At 38.2% G+C, this 15,958-nt stretch overlaps 1 protein-coding gene across 4 annotated transcripts in view; it reads left to right on the top strand.

Annotated features, from left to right (window-relative positions):
* TNFAIP8 (TNF alpha induced protein 8) overlaps positions 1-9,900 on the top strand; it is a 109,604-nt gene extending 99,704 nt beyond the window's left edge. For all 4 annotated transcript variants that reach the window (XM_074328570.1, XM_019746543.2, XM_074328569.1 and 1 more), the window contains one exon: positions 8,427-9,900. In XM_074328570.1, the coding sequence (XP_074184671.1) occupies positions 8,492-8,992 (501 nt within the window). In that variant the 5' untranslated portion in view covers positions 8,427-8,491 and the 3' untranslated portion in view covers positions 8,993-9,900. The remainder of the gene's footprint in view (positions 1-8,426) is intronic.
* Positions 9,901-15,958: the final 6,058 nt, after the last annotated feature.

Below are 15,958 nucleotides of genomic sequence, written 5' to 3'. Positions count from 1 at the left end.
CTTAAGAGAATAGCTTGGAGTGGGACATATCAGGGTTCAACATCTTTTCCACTTACTGACCAATGGCTTTGAGAAAGTAACTTAATTTCTCTGGGTCTCATGTAAAATAGGGTTTACATGTAAAATAGGGATAATAATAACCTCCCTTTTGGGGTGGTTGTAAAGCTTCAATAAGATAACTGCAGATTCTGGGCAGTTCGGGGGATAATGCAGTAAAAATTCAAAAATATCGTGGCTAGCCAGTGGGTTCTCATGACTGTAAACCTCTCATTCTGACTTTGGGTAGCCACAAAATTCATTTCTATTCCTGTAACCTCTGTCCTAATATTTACCAGACTGGCATTCCCTGGGGTCCAACCATACCACTTCATATAAATACCACCAAACTTTTTTCCAGTCCTGGTATTAGTGAACCTAGAGGCATCGGGGTCTCCTGTCAGAGGTTGTGCATGCAGAAAACAATCGAGGCGTCACATGATCAGCAAACTGACCAAAAAAGAGCAGAGATGGAGTTTAATATGAAGTTAAAGAAGTTGAAACTCAGGAGATAACATTTTCAATTTGAAAATCATTACAAAACTAAGCCACAGCAATAAAGGACACACAGTTGAAGCCAAAATTGTGATGAAGAGATTCCAAAATTAAAGCAACAAAAATAGCCTGAGATCACACAGGGAAAGGATTTCTTTTGGACATAATTTCTCTTGTCTATACATTTGGAAAATAGAGGATAGAAAGAGAAATGAGCTGTGTGCAAATATTGGGTATGAGTTCCTGCTTCTTCATTTCGAGGTGATATAATAATAAATAAGGGAGCAAAAACTCAGTGTGCATTTGTGCTTTGTCATGAGCCTAGGACACTGCTGGGTGTTTTCAGATTTGTACCTCATTAAATCTCACGTAAGCTGAAATGATACCCCACTTAGCAGGTGAGAAAACTGAGGTTCAAAGAAATTAAACTGCACCCAAGTTTAAAACCCAGGACTCTTAATCTTGAGCCTTTTATGTCCAACCAATGCTGCCTTTGAGTCTCAGTTTCTTTGGGAAGCTTCTGAAACTCTGGGTAAGATAATATGACTGGTGTGATCTTGTCAGCTGCTGTGGGTTTTCACTTCAACTTTTTTAGCCCATTTCCTTTACATCTTGCTTCTGTTGCACAGTTTTGCATGGATGTCGACACTGTTTCTCCTCGTGTCTTTTTGTAGTAGCCTTCACTTCTGTTCTCCATGGGCCAGTTTTTTGTAGACCAAATTCCCTTATACCATCTATCAGAGTACTTGTAGTACCGAATCTTGCTAACCAGAGATTCAACAACTTAAAAAGGGGAAATTCCCTGATAAAGCAAGTTTTAATACATATTAGATTTTGTTTAAAATGTCATCATGGAAAAGGAAATATGACTCCTAACTAACTGAACTGTGTGAGGTCTCTTTTCACACAACCATCTGGCATTTTGCATTTCTCAGCTCCATATTACTTCCCAAAGGAGTTGATTAATTTTAACCAAATGTGATTCAATACAAAAGACCATCAGAGTGTATTTGAAGTTTAATTTGTTGAGTTCCTGAAACCTGTGGAGAAGGCTGTCTGTGCCAGGCATTTTTTGAGACACTTCTATGTAGTCCGTGTCCATTTATCTTGGGAAAATCTCGAAAAAGTGGGGATCATTATTCTCATCTTATAGATGGGGAAACTGAGTCTCAGTCATCTCCCTGAGCAGTATGGCAGTTCATGGAACCATTAGAATATGTGGACTCTATAAGTAAACTCTTCTTTTTCAGGGAATAAGTTGCCACAGGAAATGTGTACTAGTTCTCACTAGTAAATGACAGGCTTATATTGCAGTGTGTTTTTTTTTTATTGTTTGTTTTGTTTTTCTACTTTAATATGTGGTAAGGGGTACGTTTTTAAGACGGTACACTCATGGCTATCATACAAATACAAAATGGACTTGTAAAAAAATATTCCTTAACTCATTAATTGATGATGAATCAATAAACTTATAAAATCAGTTCAAAGAGAATTTCAGGTGCAACACAGGTAAATAAAAAAACGAAGAATCGGGCCGGCCCTGTGGCTCAGGTGGTTGGAGCTTTGTGCTCCTAATGCCAAGATCGCTGGTTTGATTCCCACCTGGGCCAGTTAACTGCTCCCTCTACAGCTAAGACTGTGAACAATGCCTCTCCCTGGAGCTGGGCTGCCGTGAGCAGCCGGAGGTCAGCGTGACCTGCCTCGGGCTGCTGTGCTGCCAGGAGCAGCCAGTGGCCAGCGTGAGCCACCGGCAGCCGGTGAGAGCTGCCGGGAGCTGCTGTGAGCAGCTGACAGACCGGCGACCAATTGCCTAAGCCGGGGGGAGCGCAAGGCTCATAATACCAGCATGGGCCAGGGAGCTGTGTCCTACACAACTAGACTGAGAAACAATGGCTTGAACCGGAGTGGCGGGGGAAGGGGAAGGCAAAAAAAAAGAAAAAGAAAACGAAGAATCAATTGCACCTCCCCTGGATACGTGTATCTATGGACAAGAGCCAGTTTCAATACTGTCAACTCATGGAATTCTCAAGTAGATTAGTTAAGAACAATAAAAAGAATCTGGAAAGGGGTGCTTATAATTCCTAGTAAGCCACGTAATGATTTTTTTTTTTCTTTTTTGGCCCATTTCAAAGTCACCATTTTCCTTGACATTTGTCTTCTTTATTATGTTGCCTTTTTAAATGAGCATGTACTTTTTGGAAGCGGTAGGTAACACAGAGTGAATGACTTAGCTCTCACTGTGATGATGGTTATCATTGGTTTTTAACCCCCTGGGGTCATGAAAATCCACACACCAAAATTTACATTCAGTATCAGGTTAAGGATCCCCTCAAGACTGTTCTTTTGTGTTAGGGCCTCTATCTGCGTAACCTGAGGCGGTTTTTGGGTTAAGGTGCCTGGCACTTGTCTTTTCTCTCTGGATAAGATTGCCTCCCGCTGGCTGCCCATGGCCATTGCTCTGACCCTTCCAGGGCAGCCCCCTCCCCCCCCATACCCCACCCCTACCGTCACCCCATTGGAATCTCTGCTGCTTTGCTATCTGTGACCCTCTCCCTTCTCCTACATACACTCCCTTTTTCTTTCTTTTTGTTTGCTGTTTCTTTCTCTATCCTATTGAATTCCCCACTTTGCAAGTATTGAGTGGGGAGGCTGGTGTCACAGATACATCACCAGCCATTCGGACTATTCCTGGCTGTTCTTCTGGGGCACTACCAAATCCCAGGGTGGGGAGGTCAATTCTTATTAGCCTGTTGACTTCTTGTGTTTACAGCTAGTTATGGCCACTTTCTTATCCTCAAAGCTGTCTTTTTATTAAGCCCTGTTCAGATTTGGAATTACTCAGATGTAAGACAGACTACAACAGCCAGACATAGTCTCCAAATTGTCTTCTTTCCCATCCTTTCTGATACTGGGCCCACTGGATCAAATTTTAACTAGGCAAGAATTAGCAATGACATAAAGGTGCATCTGAGGTCACCTTTTAAAAGTTCCAGGTATAACAAATTTGATGGGTGAAGAAATTATATATTTGCTGGTGAGGTTGTAAAGAAGTAACTTGAGTGCTTGACTGTATTAGCGATTTCTTAGCTGGAGTGATGTTATGAGGAATTTTTGTTAATTTCAGAAAATTACAGTTTTTCATTAATGTTATAAAAAGGGTTGTTGTTGTTTTTTTGCCTTCTGAGCACTTTTTATCATGTATATAGGGGTCAGTATATTTTTACCATCAATGTTTACCTCCAAATTTATAATTGTTGATGGTAAAACCGGATTCCCTGAATATCAGTTTGCTTTTCAGCAAACACTGCTGAAATGGACTATTTGGTTAAGTCAAGAAAGGGGATACAGAGACCTGGAGGGGACAGTAAGATAAGTAGGTGTGAAATAACACAACTATAATACACTCGTAAATAGTTTTAACGTAATAGTAATCCTTTGTATATTTTTGACATATGGCATCATTTTTCTTTAGTCAACACATACATGTATATTTCCGAACACAGGTGAATTCATCCTAAAAGGTAAAACATTGAGCCCTTTGTCCTTTGAGAACATCTCTTGTTCACATTTTAGTTGTTTCCCAGGATATACCTTTGGTCCATCCCTCTGATACATGCTTAAGCATAGACCCAGTCGGAGGGAGAGGGGAGCCTGTGTTTAATCTTCCACTGTAGCTCAGTCAGAACCATTGCACGCTGCCTTTACGCTGAATATTTGTACTATTGTCCTCCGGTGTTTTCTCATTGTGCATAACAAATTTTTCCTCTTCATAAGAGCTGATTGATGACAGTAAGAGAAACCACACTGTGGAGTGCACTGAAAGGGAAGAAAGCTGCATAGTTAGCTAGCTAAAACAAATATCTGTTTCTCTAGCTTTTAAAGAAAACAAACAAAAACACCCACATACATATGTATGTAAGACTCTCATTTTGCAAGTCAGCATGTCTTCATAGAGAAGTATTTGAGTATAGTGAATAGAGGGGGAAATTGATTCTGCTTCTGACACAGCACCACGTGTCAGACACCCTCGTAGGCCCAGGGGATGACAAGCTATTCAATGTTTGCTCTCATTGCTCTCATTACTAGATTCTAGTTAGGAGAAACAGACATTAAAAATTGAGGCAAGTGATGGGACGTTCAGGAACAAAGAAGTGTGATTGTTAGCAAAGAATGGAAGTGGAGCATCATTTTCTAATTTACATTTTTTTAAATTGTGGAATATTGGGGAACAGTGTGTTTTTCCAGGGTCCATCAGCTCCAAGTCAAGTCATTTTCAACCTAGTTGTGGAGGGTGCAGCTCACTGGCCCATGTGGGGATCACACTGGCAACCCTGTTGTTCAGAGCTTGCGCTCTAATCAACTGAGCCATCCGGCCACCCCAGATTTACATTTTTGAAAACCCTGGCTACTGTATGGGAAGAGATTGGAAAGGGGCGTGGACTAGGGTGGTATCCATCCGTGGAGAGGGAGGGAAGTGGAAAGAATTTAGAGAACTGAGGAAAGGTAGAATGGGGAGAACTTGGTTATAGACGGGGTAAGGGAGACGGGGGTATGGTGGATGACTTCCAGGTGGGTGTCTGACTTGAGTGAATGGATGGAAGGGATGCTATTAATTAAGACAGTAAAGAATGGAGGAGTACTTTGGGGGCAGGAGGAAACAAGGATTCTGTTTGGACATGGTACATTTGAGATGCCTGCCAAAAAGCCCAGGAAAAGGAAAACATTGAATGCATTTGCAAAATGAATCCAGAAAAGAGGTCCGGGCTGAGTTGTAAGGTGGGGGTCGTTGGCACATGGGTGGCATCTGAAGCCATGGAAGTGGATGAGATCACACAAGGGTGAGGGTAGAGAGACACAGAAAAACTTAGTCCAGGACTAGCTCTGAGATATACCAGGCCTTTAAGGGATCTGGTGGAGGAGGTGGAACTGACAGATGAGCCTGAGCAGGAATGGCTACAGGCAGTTAATTTGGTAGGGGAAAAACAATCATATTTCATAATCACACACCACACAGCCCTGGCCAGCAACTCTCAGCCACAACCCCCAGTTGGCTCTGAAAAAGCCCTCACTAACGGTAGAAAAGAAATCTTCTATAAGCATGGCTTCCCCGTCAGGGGAGAAAGAGCTTTATTCTCATTTTAAAAGATGACTGCACATGATATAATCCAAAGAATAAAATGAGAGTGTGAAGCTACTGCTGTGTCTCCAGCAGAAGGTTTGAAGTTCCTCTGGGACAAATGTGAAAGATCAACTTCAGAGATCAACTTCTGTGTCTCGGTTCAGACTTGGTCACCAGTAAACGGGGAATAATCTTGCTTAGTTGGCCACATCCTTGCCTTTATGCTTTCTCCTGGGGGAAGTTAAAATGCTGCACCATAGAGTTTTTGTTTGATCTTTATGTTTGAAATTAAATGGGACATTTAGATTTAATAAGAAAAACAGCTTACAAGAGGTGTGAACTTGCAAGTTCAGCCTTGGGAAAAGGTGCAAAGAGGCATCTTTCAAATCCATCTCCCTCTAGTTTTAGTTATTTCACAATGTACTCAGTATTTTGATCTACTAAACATTGCACTAAGACCCAGATGGGATTTTGTGCCAAGTTCTAATACATTAAAAACAAAATCACCTTTCAACCTTATATAAAATAAATAATTCTTGAAATCCTGTTATTTACTGTGTATGTGAAAATGTTAGAGCATCTTTTTCTTTTACTTTTTTTTAAATGCTCACATTGTCAAATTTTTGAATCACAAACGTTGTGATTTTTTCCCATTATTTTTAAGTGTACAAGATATTTTCCAGCCTCAGATCTAGAAATTGCGTAAATATTCACCTTTGTTTTCTTCTACCTTATTTTTGCTTTAATTTAATTGATGTATGGTATGAGGTAAAACTCTAAATTCGTATATTTTGTCCAAATAACCAACTGTGAACCCCTGCTATTTTTATTAAATAACCCTTTTCTTTTGCATCAATTTACAGTGTCTCATTTATCATATAAATACACAAACAAAAATAATATATATTTTCTGGAGCATCCCTTTCTGTATAGATCAGGTTGGTTTATTTGTTGAGGTCCGTATCATAAGTTCAGTAATGGAAGATAGTCCCTGATCTTAGTATGGTAATGTTAACTATGTGTGGGCCATTTCTTTTGATATCAGTTCTTTAGTTTGAATTAATCCATATGCTCTTTTGCAACCATTGAAGAATAGTAATAAAAATGGACTACAGTTTAAAAGATGAAAACATAAAAAAGCTTGGAAACCTTCACAAAGTTGCTATTTCTCATGCTTTTTCACTTTCCTTTTCTTTCTCAAAATATGTTTCATTTATTCTTCTGCAGTTTCAGTTCATGTTTCAGAAGTTTAAATATCGACATTTGTTTGATTGTACAATTTCTAATTCGATCAAGGTGTTATTTCAGGGTGTATGGCCCTATATATTGATGAATGATATTCTCTGGTCATTAAGAACTACTTTGCAGCTACGTATACTATATACCAGGAGCTACTTTGACCCAAATTTCAAATCTAACATGGCAGTTCCACATTGAGGGAGTTGCTCTTATATAGTCTCCCAACCTAGATTTGGGAACAGGTGGCTTTTTGTTTTCTAATGTTGCTAGCCTGTCCAAATTAGAAATAATTGTATGTATTGATACCCTGAATCGTTCCTACATACCTATATTTCTAAGCCTTTTATTTTATGTTACTGAATTAATGCTTTCCAACACCCAGGCCTAAGCTTATATACTGGTGTATGCAGAGAGAATAGTTGATCCTGGACCCAAAGCTGGAATAGATACCCCAGGAGCTGCAGCCCTGAGGACCTTGAAGAAGGGAGAAAGCTCAGTGGTAGTGGAGCAGCACACACAGAGTGGGGGAAGATTTTGGAGAAAAACTAAACCTGGTTTGGTGCATAACCATTTATTGAGCATTTTCACTGACTGGCTATATGCTAGAGGCATCACATATTGTCTCATTAATATTTAACACATACAACTATGATTATATGTATCTTAAACCTCTGTCAAATTAACTTAAGACAATTCCAATAGTAAACTCTAAGCATCAGCTTTTTCTAAGTATGTTGTTCATGTAGCACATTTTATTAGCTCAGACAGTATGTTTATATCCTCAAAGCATATAAAAATTTAAAGGGAACACTATCCATTCATCAGAAATAGCAAGTGATAGTAGGCTCTCCAAGGAACATTTTTTTCCAATACTCAACTTCCGGGAGTTGAAATTCAGGGTGGTTAGGATAGCCACACTGGTAGGTACCGGCCAGTGTCTTAGGAAATTTGACTTTTTGTAGCTAGCTTGTAAAGCAGGGCTTCTCCTTTGGAATTGCTACATGATTTTGCCAGTTTATTCAAATTAATGGCTTTGTCATTTGTTCCTCTTACATTTAAATGAATTTCTTTAAATTGTTCTTGATTACTGTTGGCCCAGAGAACAATTGTGGGGCCGATTTTATATTTTTGATGTGTTTCTTATCAAATTAAACCAGGGAAAAATTGCATTAAATACTTACTGCCTCTTGAGACGCACTATTTTTATAATGAGAAAAAGTTACTTTTATGAAAGTTGAACCCTTTAACTTCTAAACAAAGTATTGACTACATAGCAGAAGGTATAAACTGTTTGAATTGCCAAAGATCTTAAAGATTATGCATCATCTGTAAATTTCACAAACGAGACTCTAATGCCTAGAAATGTAGGAATTTTTAAAAATTTCTCTTCTGAACAGAAACTAATGTCAGTAGATGGGAGGCAAACCATATAGTGGGACGATGAGAAGGAAAATGCTTCTTAATATCTGTTTCTTACGTTGCTTCTCTCACTGCTACTTACTGATTTTTTTATTCTCTCCCCCCACTTTGTTTCTAGTGGCCACAGATGTCTTTAATTCCAAAAACTTGGCCGTTCAGGCACAAAAGAAGATCTTGGGTAAAATGGTATCCAAATCCATCGCTACCACCTTAATCGATGACACGAGCAGCGAAGTGCTAGATGAGCTCTACCGGGTGACCAAGGAGTACACCCAGAACAAGAAGGAGGCGGAGAAAATCATCAAAAACCTCATCAAAACGGTCATCAAGCTGGCCATTCTTTACAGGAATAATCAGTTTAATCAAGATGAGCTAGCACTGATGGAGAAATTTAAGAAGAAAGTTCATCAGCTGGCTATGACCGTGGTCAGTTTCCACCAGGTGGATTACACCTTTGACCGGAACGTGTTATCCCGGCTGCTGAATGAATGCAGAGAGATGCTTCACCAAATCATTCAGCGTCACCTCACCGCAAAGTCACATGGACGGGTTAATAATGTCTTTGATCATTTTTCAGATTGTGATTTTTTGGCTGCCTTGTACAATCCGTTTGGGAATTATAAACCCCACTTACAAAAACTTTGCGATGGTATCAACAAAATGTTAGATGAAGAGAACATATGAGCGTGTGAATTAAGGTTGTGACTGCTCACGATTTATTTGAAGATGGAGCACTGTTGGTTTATGAAGGAGAAAAGAATTTTTTGAAGATTACATGTATTTCAGAAAGACTTTACCCACTTCAATGGTTGGACGTTAACGATAATGTTCTCTGAGGCTCATTTTATTTGAAGAAAACCATGTTGCCAAAAATTGTGGTTAAAAGATGTTTGATTGTCATGCAAATGCAGAGTTATACAAAGGGAAATGTGTATGGCGCCAAACCTCAAGACATCCTTTTTTTAGGGCAGTTGTGTTGGTGGCACATTGGATATTTCTAATGTGTACAGAGTTACGTATTTTGATTCACTTTTATTCCTTACTATGTATATGTACACCTTTAAAAAGCCAAGATCTTTCTCTTGCTGTCATTTCTCCTTTTGAAACTATTCCATTTTCCAGTCCACCTTTTGTTAAAGATTCTTTTGTTAAAGATTTTTGTCATTGACGTTCAAGAATTAACTCTTACTTGAGAATTAAGACATTCAAGAATTAAGGCAGTCACATTTGAACCCTCAGGAAAATAAAAAACTGCTTCTCTGAAATTAATATTGTAGAAACCGACTCTGTTTGACAATATGAATAATGTTTAATGTAAGAATATGCTTCTGGAATGGAGTCCTGTTTTTTAGTACCAACAGCGATACTTCCCACAACGTGATAATTCCCCTAAATGTAGTAACATTCCATTGCTTTGAAATGCTTGCTGAGGGCTTAATTTTTATGTTATCTTGAAAATGTGCTGATGAAATTTCCATTTTTAATGTAAGAGACAAAGATAATTTTCAAATGTAAGAGACAAAGAGAATGTCTAGATTATTCTTGATAAAAGTAAATGGCTTTAAGAAAAATAAAACAATCTTTATTTTAGAGATGAGCCCATGAAAATAATTTAGAGGGATGAGGGAGGGCAAACGGGAAGAATGGATATCGCTACAGAACATGAGAATGAAAATTAATGCATTTCAATGTTTAATAAGGATTGATAGGTAAATAAATAATGTCATTTTTTTATTTAACTGATAAGGTTTTTGCTAATTTTTTTATTTGCTATTTTGATGAGTAAACCAAAGAGTATTTGCATTCCAAGCAGTTTGTGTGTTATTTCTATATAATCTTATATGTGTGAATGACAAAGTGAGTATTTGCTTATTTTGTAAAAAAGAAATGGAAACATGTGTTTCCCCAAAAATAAGACATAGCCGGACAATCAGTTCTAATGGGTCTTTTGGAGCAAAAATTAATATAAGACCCAGTCTTATTTTACTACAATATAAGACTGGGTTTTACATAATGTAATATAATACAAGACCAGGTCTTATATTAATGTTTGCTCCAAAAGACGCATTAGAGCTAATTGTCCAGCTAGGTCTTATTTTCGGGGAAACATGGTAGGACTCAACCACCAGCACTAAACATTTGCATTGTCACCGTGTTTGTGACTCTTTTGCCTTGAAATTGCCTGCCTCCCAGAATATTGACATTAAAGTAATAGTTCTCCAGGAAAGGTCCTACAACTGAAAATTCCACAGGTTGACCCACTACAACCTAGAAGAGGGCTCAGTTTCTCTGGGACCCTCATGTGCTTATCTCAGACAAGCAGCAGAGGCAAAGAGTATCTGTCTCACTGTTTGATATTAAATCCTGACATAAAGTTTTTAACTGAAATGACCATTCTCACTTCCCAGAGCTGGTAGGTGACCACTATATGTTATGGCAATAGCAAGGTGACAACAGAAGGGACCCTCTAGCTTCATAGCCTGCTACGTAGCTTATAAATTGAGTTCAACAGCCTTCCTTGATCAGTTCTGAGTTCCTCACATGGGCAAGCTGAGAGTGAGATTTGTGGGAGCTGCTGGTTTGGTGCATTCTATTCTCTCCAGATCTCTTCAGCAAAGGTATGGAAAATGGAAAGTGGGTGCTTCTTGCTCGTCGACGACAATATCTTTCAGCGTCATCTTCTGGAAGGAACTCATCTCTTTACCATTCCTGTGCCTAGGAGTCATGCCTTAGAAGGATCAGTTACAAAGTCTTGGTCTGTAAGTTCATCTCTGATGCAACGGGACTCCCTTTGAGCATGAATTTAGTGTGTGTGGGTGTAGGAGGGAAGGGTGATTTTAAAGCTGGAAAGAATTGAAATGTGCTTAGGATAGATGAGCCTGAGACAAGATATAGTCATTTTGAGATCTTATGAATATTTTTAAAAAACTGAGTCTTTTTACATGGGGCAGGGGGGAGAATTATGAATTGTGTTAGAATTAATTTTTAAAATTTTGTGCTGATGGCTTCTCTGCAAACAAGAAGTAATATTATAGATGAGTGATGAAACTAGTATTAACAACTGACCCAGAGTAGTTATTGTGTGCCAGGCACATTCACTCATTTAATCCCTGCTACAACCTTCACTATTTTACAGGTAAGGACATGAAGGCAAGAGAATTTAAGGAATTATTAAGTGTCAAAACTACAATATCAATAAAACTGTTTTTGTTGTTTTTAAAGATAGGATGGATAAAAGCAATTCTAGAAACATCATTGGTTTAGCGTAGAGTGGGTAGTGTGCTTCTGAAATGGTTTTTCACATAGTGACATTTTAGTTGATATTTAAACCCTACAGGTCTAACCTGTTCTCTAAAGATCTGGGTATGACTTTATACAAAGACATTTTGTGAAGTTTTCAACATGGGTCCTCATTTGGGGGCATCTCATGGCTCAAATTTCTGTCTCCTCTGGAACTTCAAAGTGCTCACAATGAACAATGACTTTGAACATTGACTCATGAGGTACAGTGTACCCTCCCCGCCAGGTGGTCTTTCGGTGAGCACACAAGGCACTCTGTGCGCACGACCAAGACAGAAGCAACATCTCACCATTGTGTTCCATTGTGTTCCCTGGGAAAGGTATGGCATCAATTTGAAACTTCAACATTATTTTCCACGTTTAGATGCTGGAAATATCTGAGCAAGTTAGTTTAAGAATAGCCTTGTGTTTTTCTGATTATTAGACTTCTCATGTACAACTCAAAATTAGTTTAAAAGAAGAGCAAGTGATAGGAACTTGAATAGTGCAGAAATAATGCTTTGTTTTGTCTAACGTAACAGTATCTCAGTCACAATTATCTGGGAAGTTCTTTTTTTCTTTCACCATGTAAATACTTTAAAAAAACCAAAAAAAAAAAAAAAAAATAACCCACAAAGCTTAAACTTTCTAATGGATTTTCCCCCACAGAGGATTAATATAACACTTTTTGTGTTCTGTACATTTTAAGTCAGTTGGATTTTTACTGAAAATTTTCATTTATCCTTGAAATACTTGATGAGAGCACATAAACTAAGTTATAAGTTAGCATACCAACCTTGACAGAAAATAAATAAAAGATGAATGTGTCTATCCATATGATAAAATATTTGTAGTAAAAAGTTAAGTGCTATTTAATTGCTAGGAAATAAAAATATTCTAATAAAACAAACTTAATTAGAATGTTAATAGGATTTATAATATTTTCACATTTTTAACCAGTCTTTGTTTCCAAACTTACATTATCAAAATTAGTTGAACTTTCCAGTGTTTGAAAAATTGCTGTTTTTCTTGATGTATTGTTTTTCTTGATGTATTATTTTTCTTGATGTATTGTATTGATGTATAAAGCTTCTGTGTAATTTATTAAACTGAAAGCAGGTTTCAACACTCAATTTTTAAGACAGGTAAAATTTTATCCTAGCTCTGAAATAATTTTCTTACTGTGATTCAGATAAAGTCTTTATAGAAACCCCTTAATGAAAACACTGAAGCACAAATTAGAAAAATGAGTCAACATTTTGTTTCTAAAATGGAACAGGAAAGTCTTTAGGAGCTTATAAATGCATATCACTAGTACGGCAAACTACTGAAAATCCATTTTTCTCTTTTATTGAGGTGTCCTCATGGTTAGTTATGTAGGCCCAGAGCCAGAAAGACACTTTTATCTTGGGGAATTTCCCAAAATGGAGACATTTTTCTGTAGTACTGATTTATGTCTGTCTAGCCAAAGATGTGTTTTCCATCTAGCATTGAACATCAGCCCCAAGTTATAGGGGACAAGCCACTCCCAAAACATCCCGTCTGCTGAGCACTGAAAAAGGATATGAACAAGTCAGCCAGCGTTCACAGTTAAGAGAAAAACATCTGTGCTTTGGAACATGTTCTTCAAATACAGAGAATTGTGCTGTGTGTCCACCAAATTTCCATGAGATCTTTGTAAGATTAGCCAGCAAATGGATAGGCCCCCTCATCTTCCATCGTGGGTGGCTGAGGAAATTCTCTGCCTTCCCCACTAACAGCTGCAAAACTGTATTTCTGCCTTGTGGAAATAAGCACTTGGGGTTATTTCTTAACACAAGGAAAGAATATTTGATTTTTTAAAGTACGTGTTTTAATTTGCAGAATGATCTAAGACACTGTGCTTCTCTGACTTTGGTTTTTCCATTTAAAAGCTTACAGACAGAGTAAGTCACTTGAAACTGCCTGATATAAGGTTTAAATACAAGGCATGGAAGTGAAAACGCTGAGTAGACATACCTAGATTGTTACCATATCTGGGACGACTAATGTTTTATAAGAAGCCCAGGTTCCATTTTCCTGGAAATGACTTTTATCAGCCCAGCAGGAGCCACCACTTACCCATCCTAAGTGACTTGTCAGCATCTTTTGCTGCTAAGACCACTTGTTTTCACTGAAGGAGAAATACGTGCCAAACAAATTATACATTTTTATAAGACATGTAATGTCCTGGAAAAGGACTTGCTGAGGATTAGATAAAAATGCCAGCATATTGCTGCTCCCTAATCGTGTGGACTTTGTGTTCTCATAACTGACTTGTCACGTTTTTAGCTTGCTGAAATAGTCACTGGAGAATATGCAGTAAAATCCACAAGTGGAAACATTCCATAGTATTTTCAAACACCATGTGTCAGGAGTTTGGCATCTGTTCCTCCTGGGGACTCACTGGAGGGTGGCCAGGTAGAGCCCAGCAGGGTACAGAAGTTGCGTGCTGGGGCAGTTTCCAGTGTTTCCAGCTCCTTGTCTGCCAGAGAGCCTTCTCACCTTGTCTCTAAAATTGGATAAAATGAATTTCCTCATAGTCTCATTTTAAGGATAAAATTGAGCAAAACGTGCAGGGCTTTGAAACCGCCGAAAGGCTATTCCTGTGTGACGTATTGTTGACCTGAGCAATGAAAATTAAGTCTGGAGCCTCAAATAAATTAAACAACAGACGTTGACAGCCCAAAAGAATTTTATTAAGTCCCAGTCCCTTTTCAAAAAATGTTACTTGCTTTCAATTTATAATGAACACCTATTGTGTGCCCACCCCGGGGCTGGGCCTTAGGACTGCACAGTAAAACCTAGTTCTGCAGTCGAGGAGTTTACTGACTGGTGGGGACACCAACGTGCACAGGTGAGTTAGTACCAAGTTGGGAGTCCCAGGGTGAGGGGGAACACAAGAAACGCTTTGTTAGCCACAAACAGGCTTTCTGGTGTTAAATCTTTCAAACAGATTTTTGAGTTTGAAATTAATATTTTAAAAGCAATAAGCTCAAAGTAGTGGCAGATTTCTTTTTCGAAATCAAAGAAAGTACGAGAGAGAGGACAGTACAGGTAAAAGAAAAATGTTTACCGGCCATATTTTTTTCTATTAAAAATAAAAATGGTGGTTTAAGTGAGTCGATGACAGATTACAAACTGTACTGAGTGGAAGAATGTAAGTGAAAACTAAGAAGTAACATTTTAATTAATATTTAACATTTTAATTCTTGGGAATATTTGAGAAACAATAGGAAAGAATTTTTTGACTTTTTATTTATTTTTTCAATTACAATTGACATTCAATATTAAGGAAAGAATTTTTTAAATCATTTTTTCAGAAATAGATTGTAGCCCCACTTGTGAAGCTAGATAAACTCTGGCTTCATATACTTCATAAACTTCGTCCTCAGGGAGGTATACCTGTGTCCCCTGAGGACTCGGGCCAGTACACAGAAGTACATGTTGAACTGGTCCAGTGAAGATGACCCTTCCATATTTCTTGCCAGCCGTGCCACTGAGCCAAATCTCACTGTGTCCTGCCCACCATTTGGTTCTGTGTGCTCACTTGCCACTAGTTACCACAAACTCAAGCTCCCAGAGTCTTAGAGATGAAGCATTAGCAAACAATATGACCTCAGGCTGGCAGAGGTTTGGAAATCAGGCCTGAGGACGATGTGAGGTTTAGACCCTAAATGTGTTTATTGCCAATGGCTTTCCCTGTGGCTCTAGACAAGACAGAGATCTTTTCCTTATCATTGGATTATGTTGAGAGAGTTGATGTCCAAAGTCCATTTTGGATAAATCACAGCACTTCCTGATACGCGCTAACTCTTGACAGGATATTTTTTGTTCTTTTTTTCCCTCCTCATTACAGAAAGATGGGCTTTTGAAGTTTTAGAGTTTGTTTTATCTGTCTCTTGACTAACCACGTAATTTCAACCAAGAATAATAATATAAACATGGCTGATTGGATAAAAACCGACCCTGTATTCTGAACCAGTTTTGTTTTCATTAGTAGGCCAAGAAAGAAGATTTTTGCTCTGCGTTAAAATTGAGTTTGCCATACTCCCTTCTTTCAGACTTTAAAAGAAACAATCCCTTTTAGTTTAAGGAGATGGAAAGCTGACATCTTGGTAAGAATCTCGGGTTGCTGACAGCAAAAACAGAGTTTGGGATTTGACAACCTCCACTTTTCAATCTTTTCCCAATGTTAATTTCAATACAGATGTTTTACCTAGGTAACTTACCTTTAATTTTTCTGTTTAGTTCTTACGATACTTAAGAAAATCTTTCTGCACATATATGAAGATTCCACTTTTAGGAAGAGTATTAAATTTGAAGTTTATGTGAAACCCATTATGCAAATCG

The sequence above is a fragment of the Rhinolophus sinicus genome, linkage group LG03, assembly GCF_036562045.2.
Source record: "Rhinolophus sinicus isolate RSC01 linkage group LG03, ASM3656204v1, whole genome shotgun sequence".
Lineage (NCBI taxonomy): Eukaryota > Metazoa > Chordata > Mammalia > Chiroptera > Rhinolophidae > Rhinolophus > Rhinolophus sinicus.
This window is presented reverse-complemented; position numbering and strand designations above follow the sequence as displayed.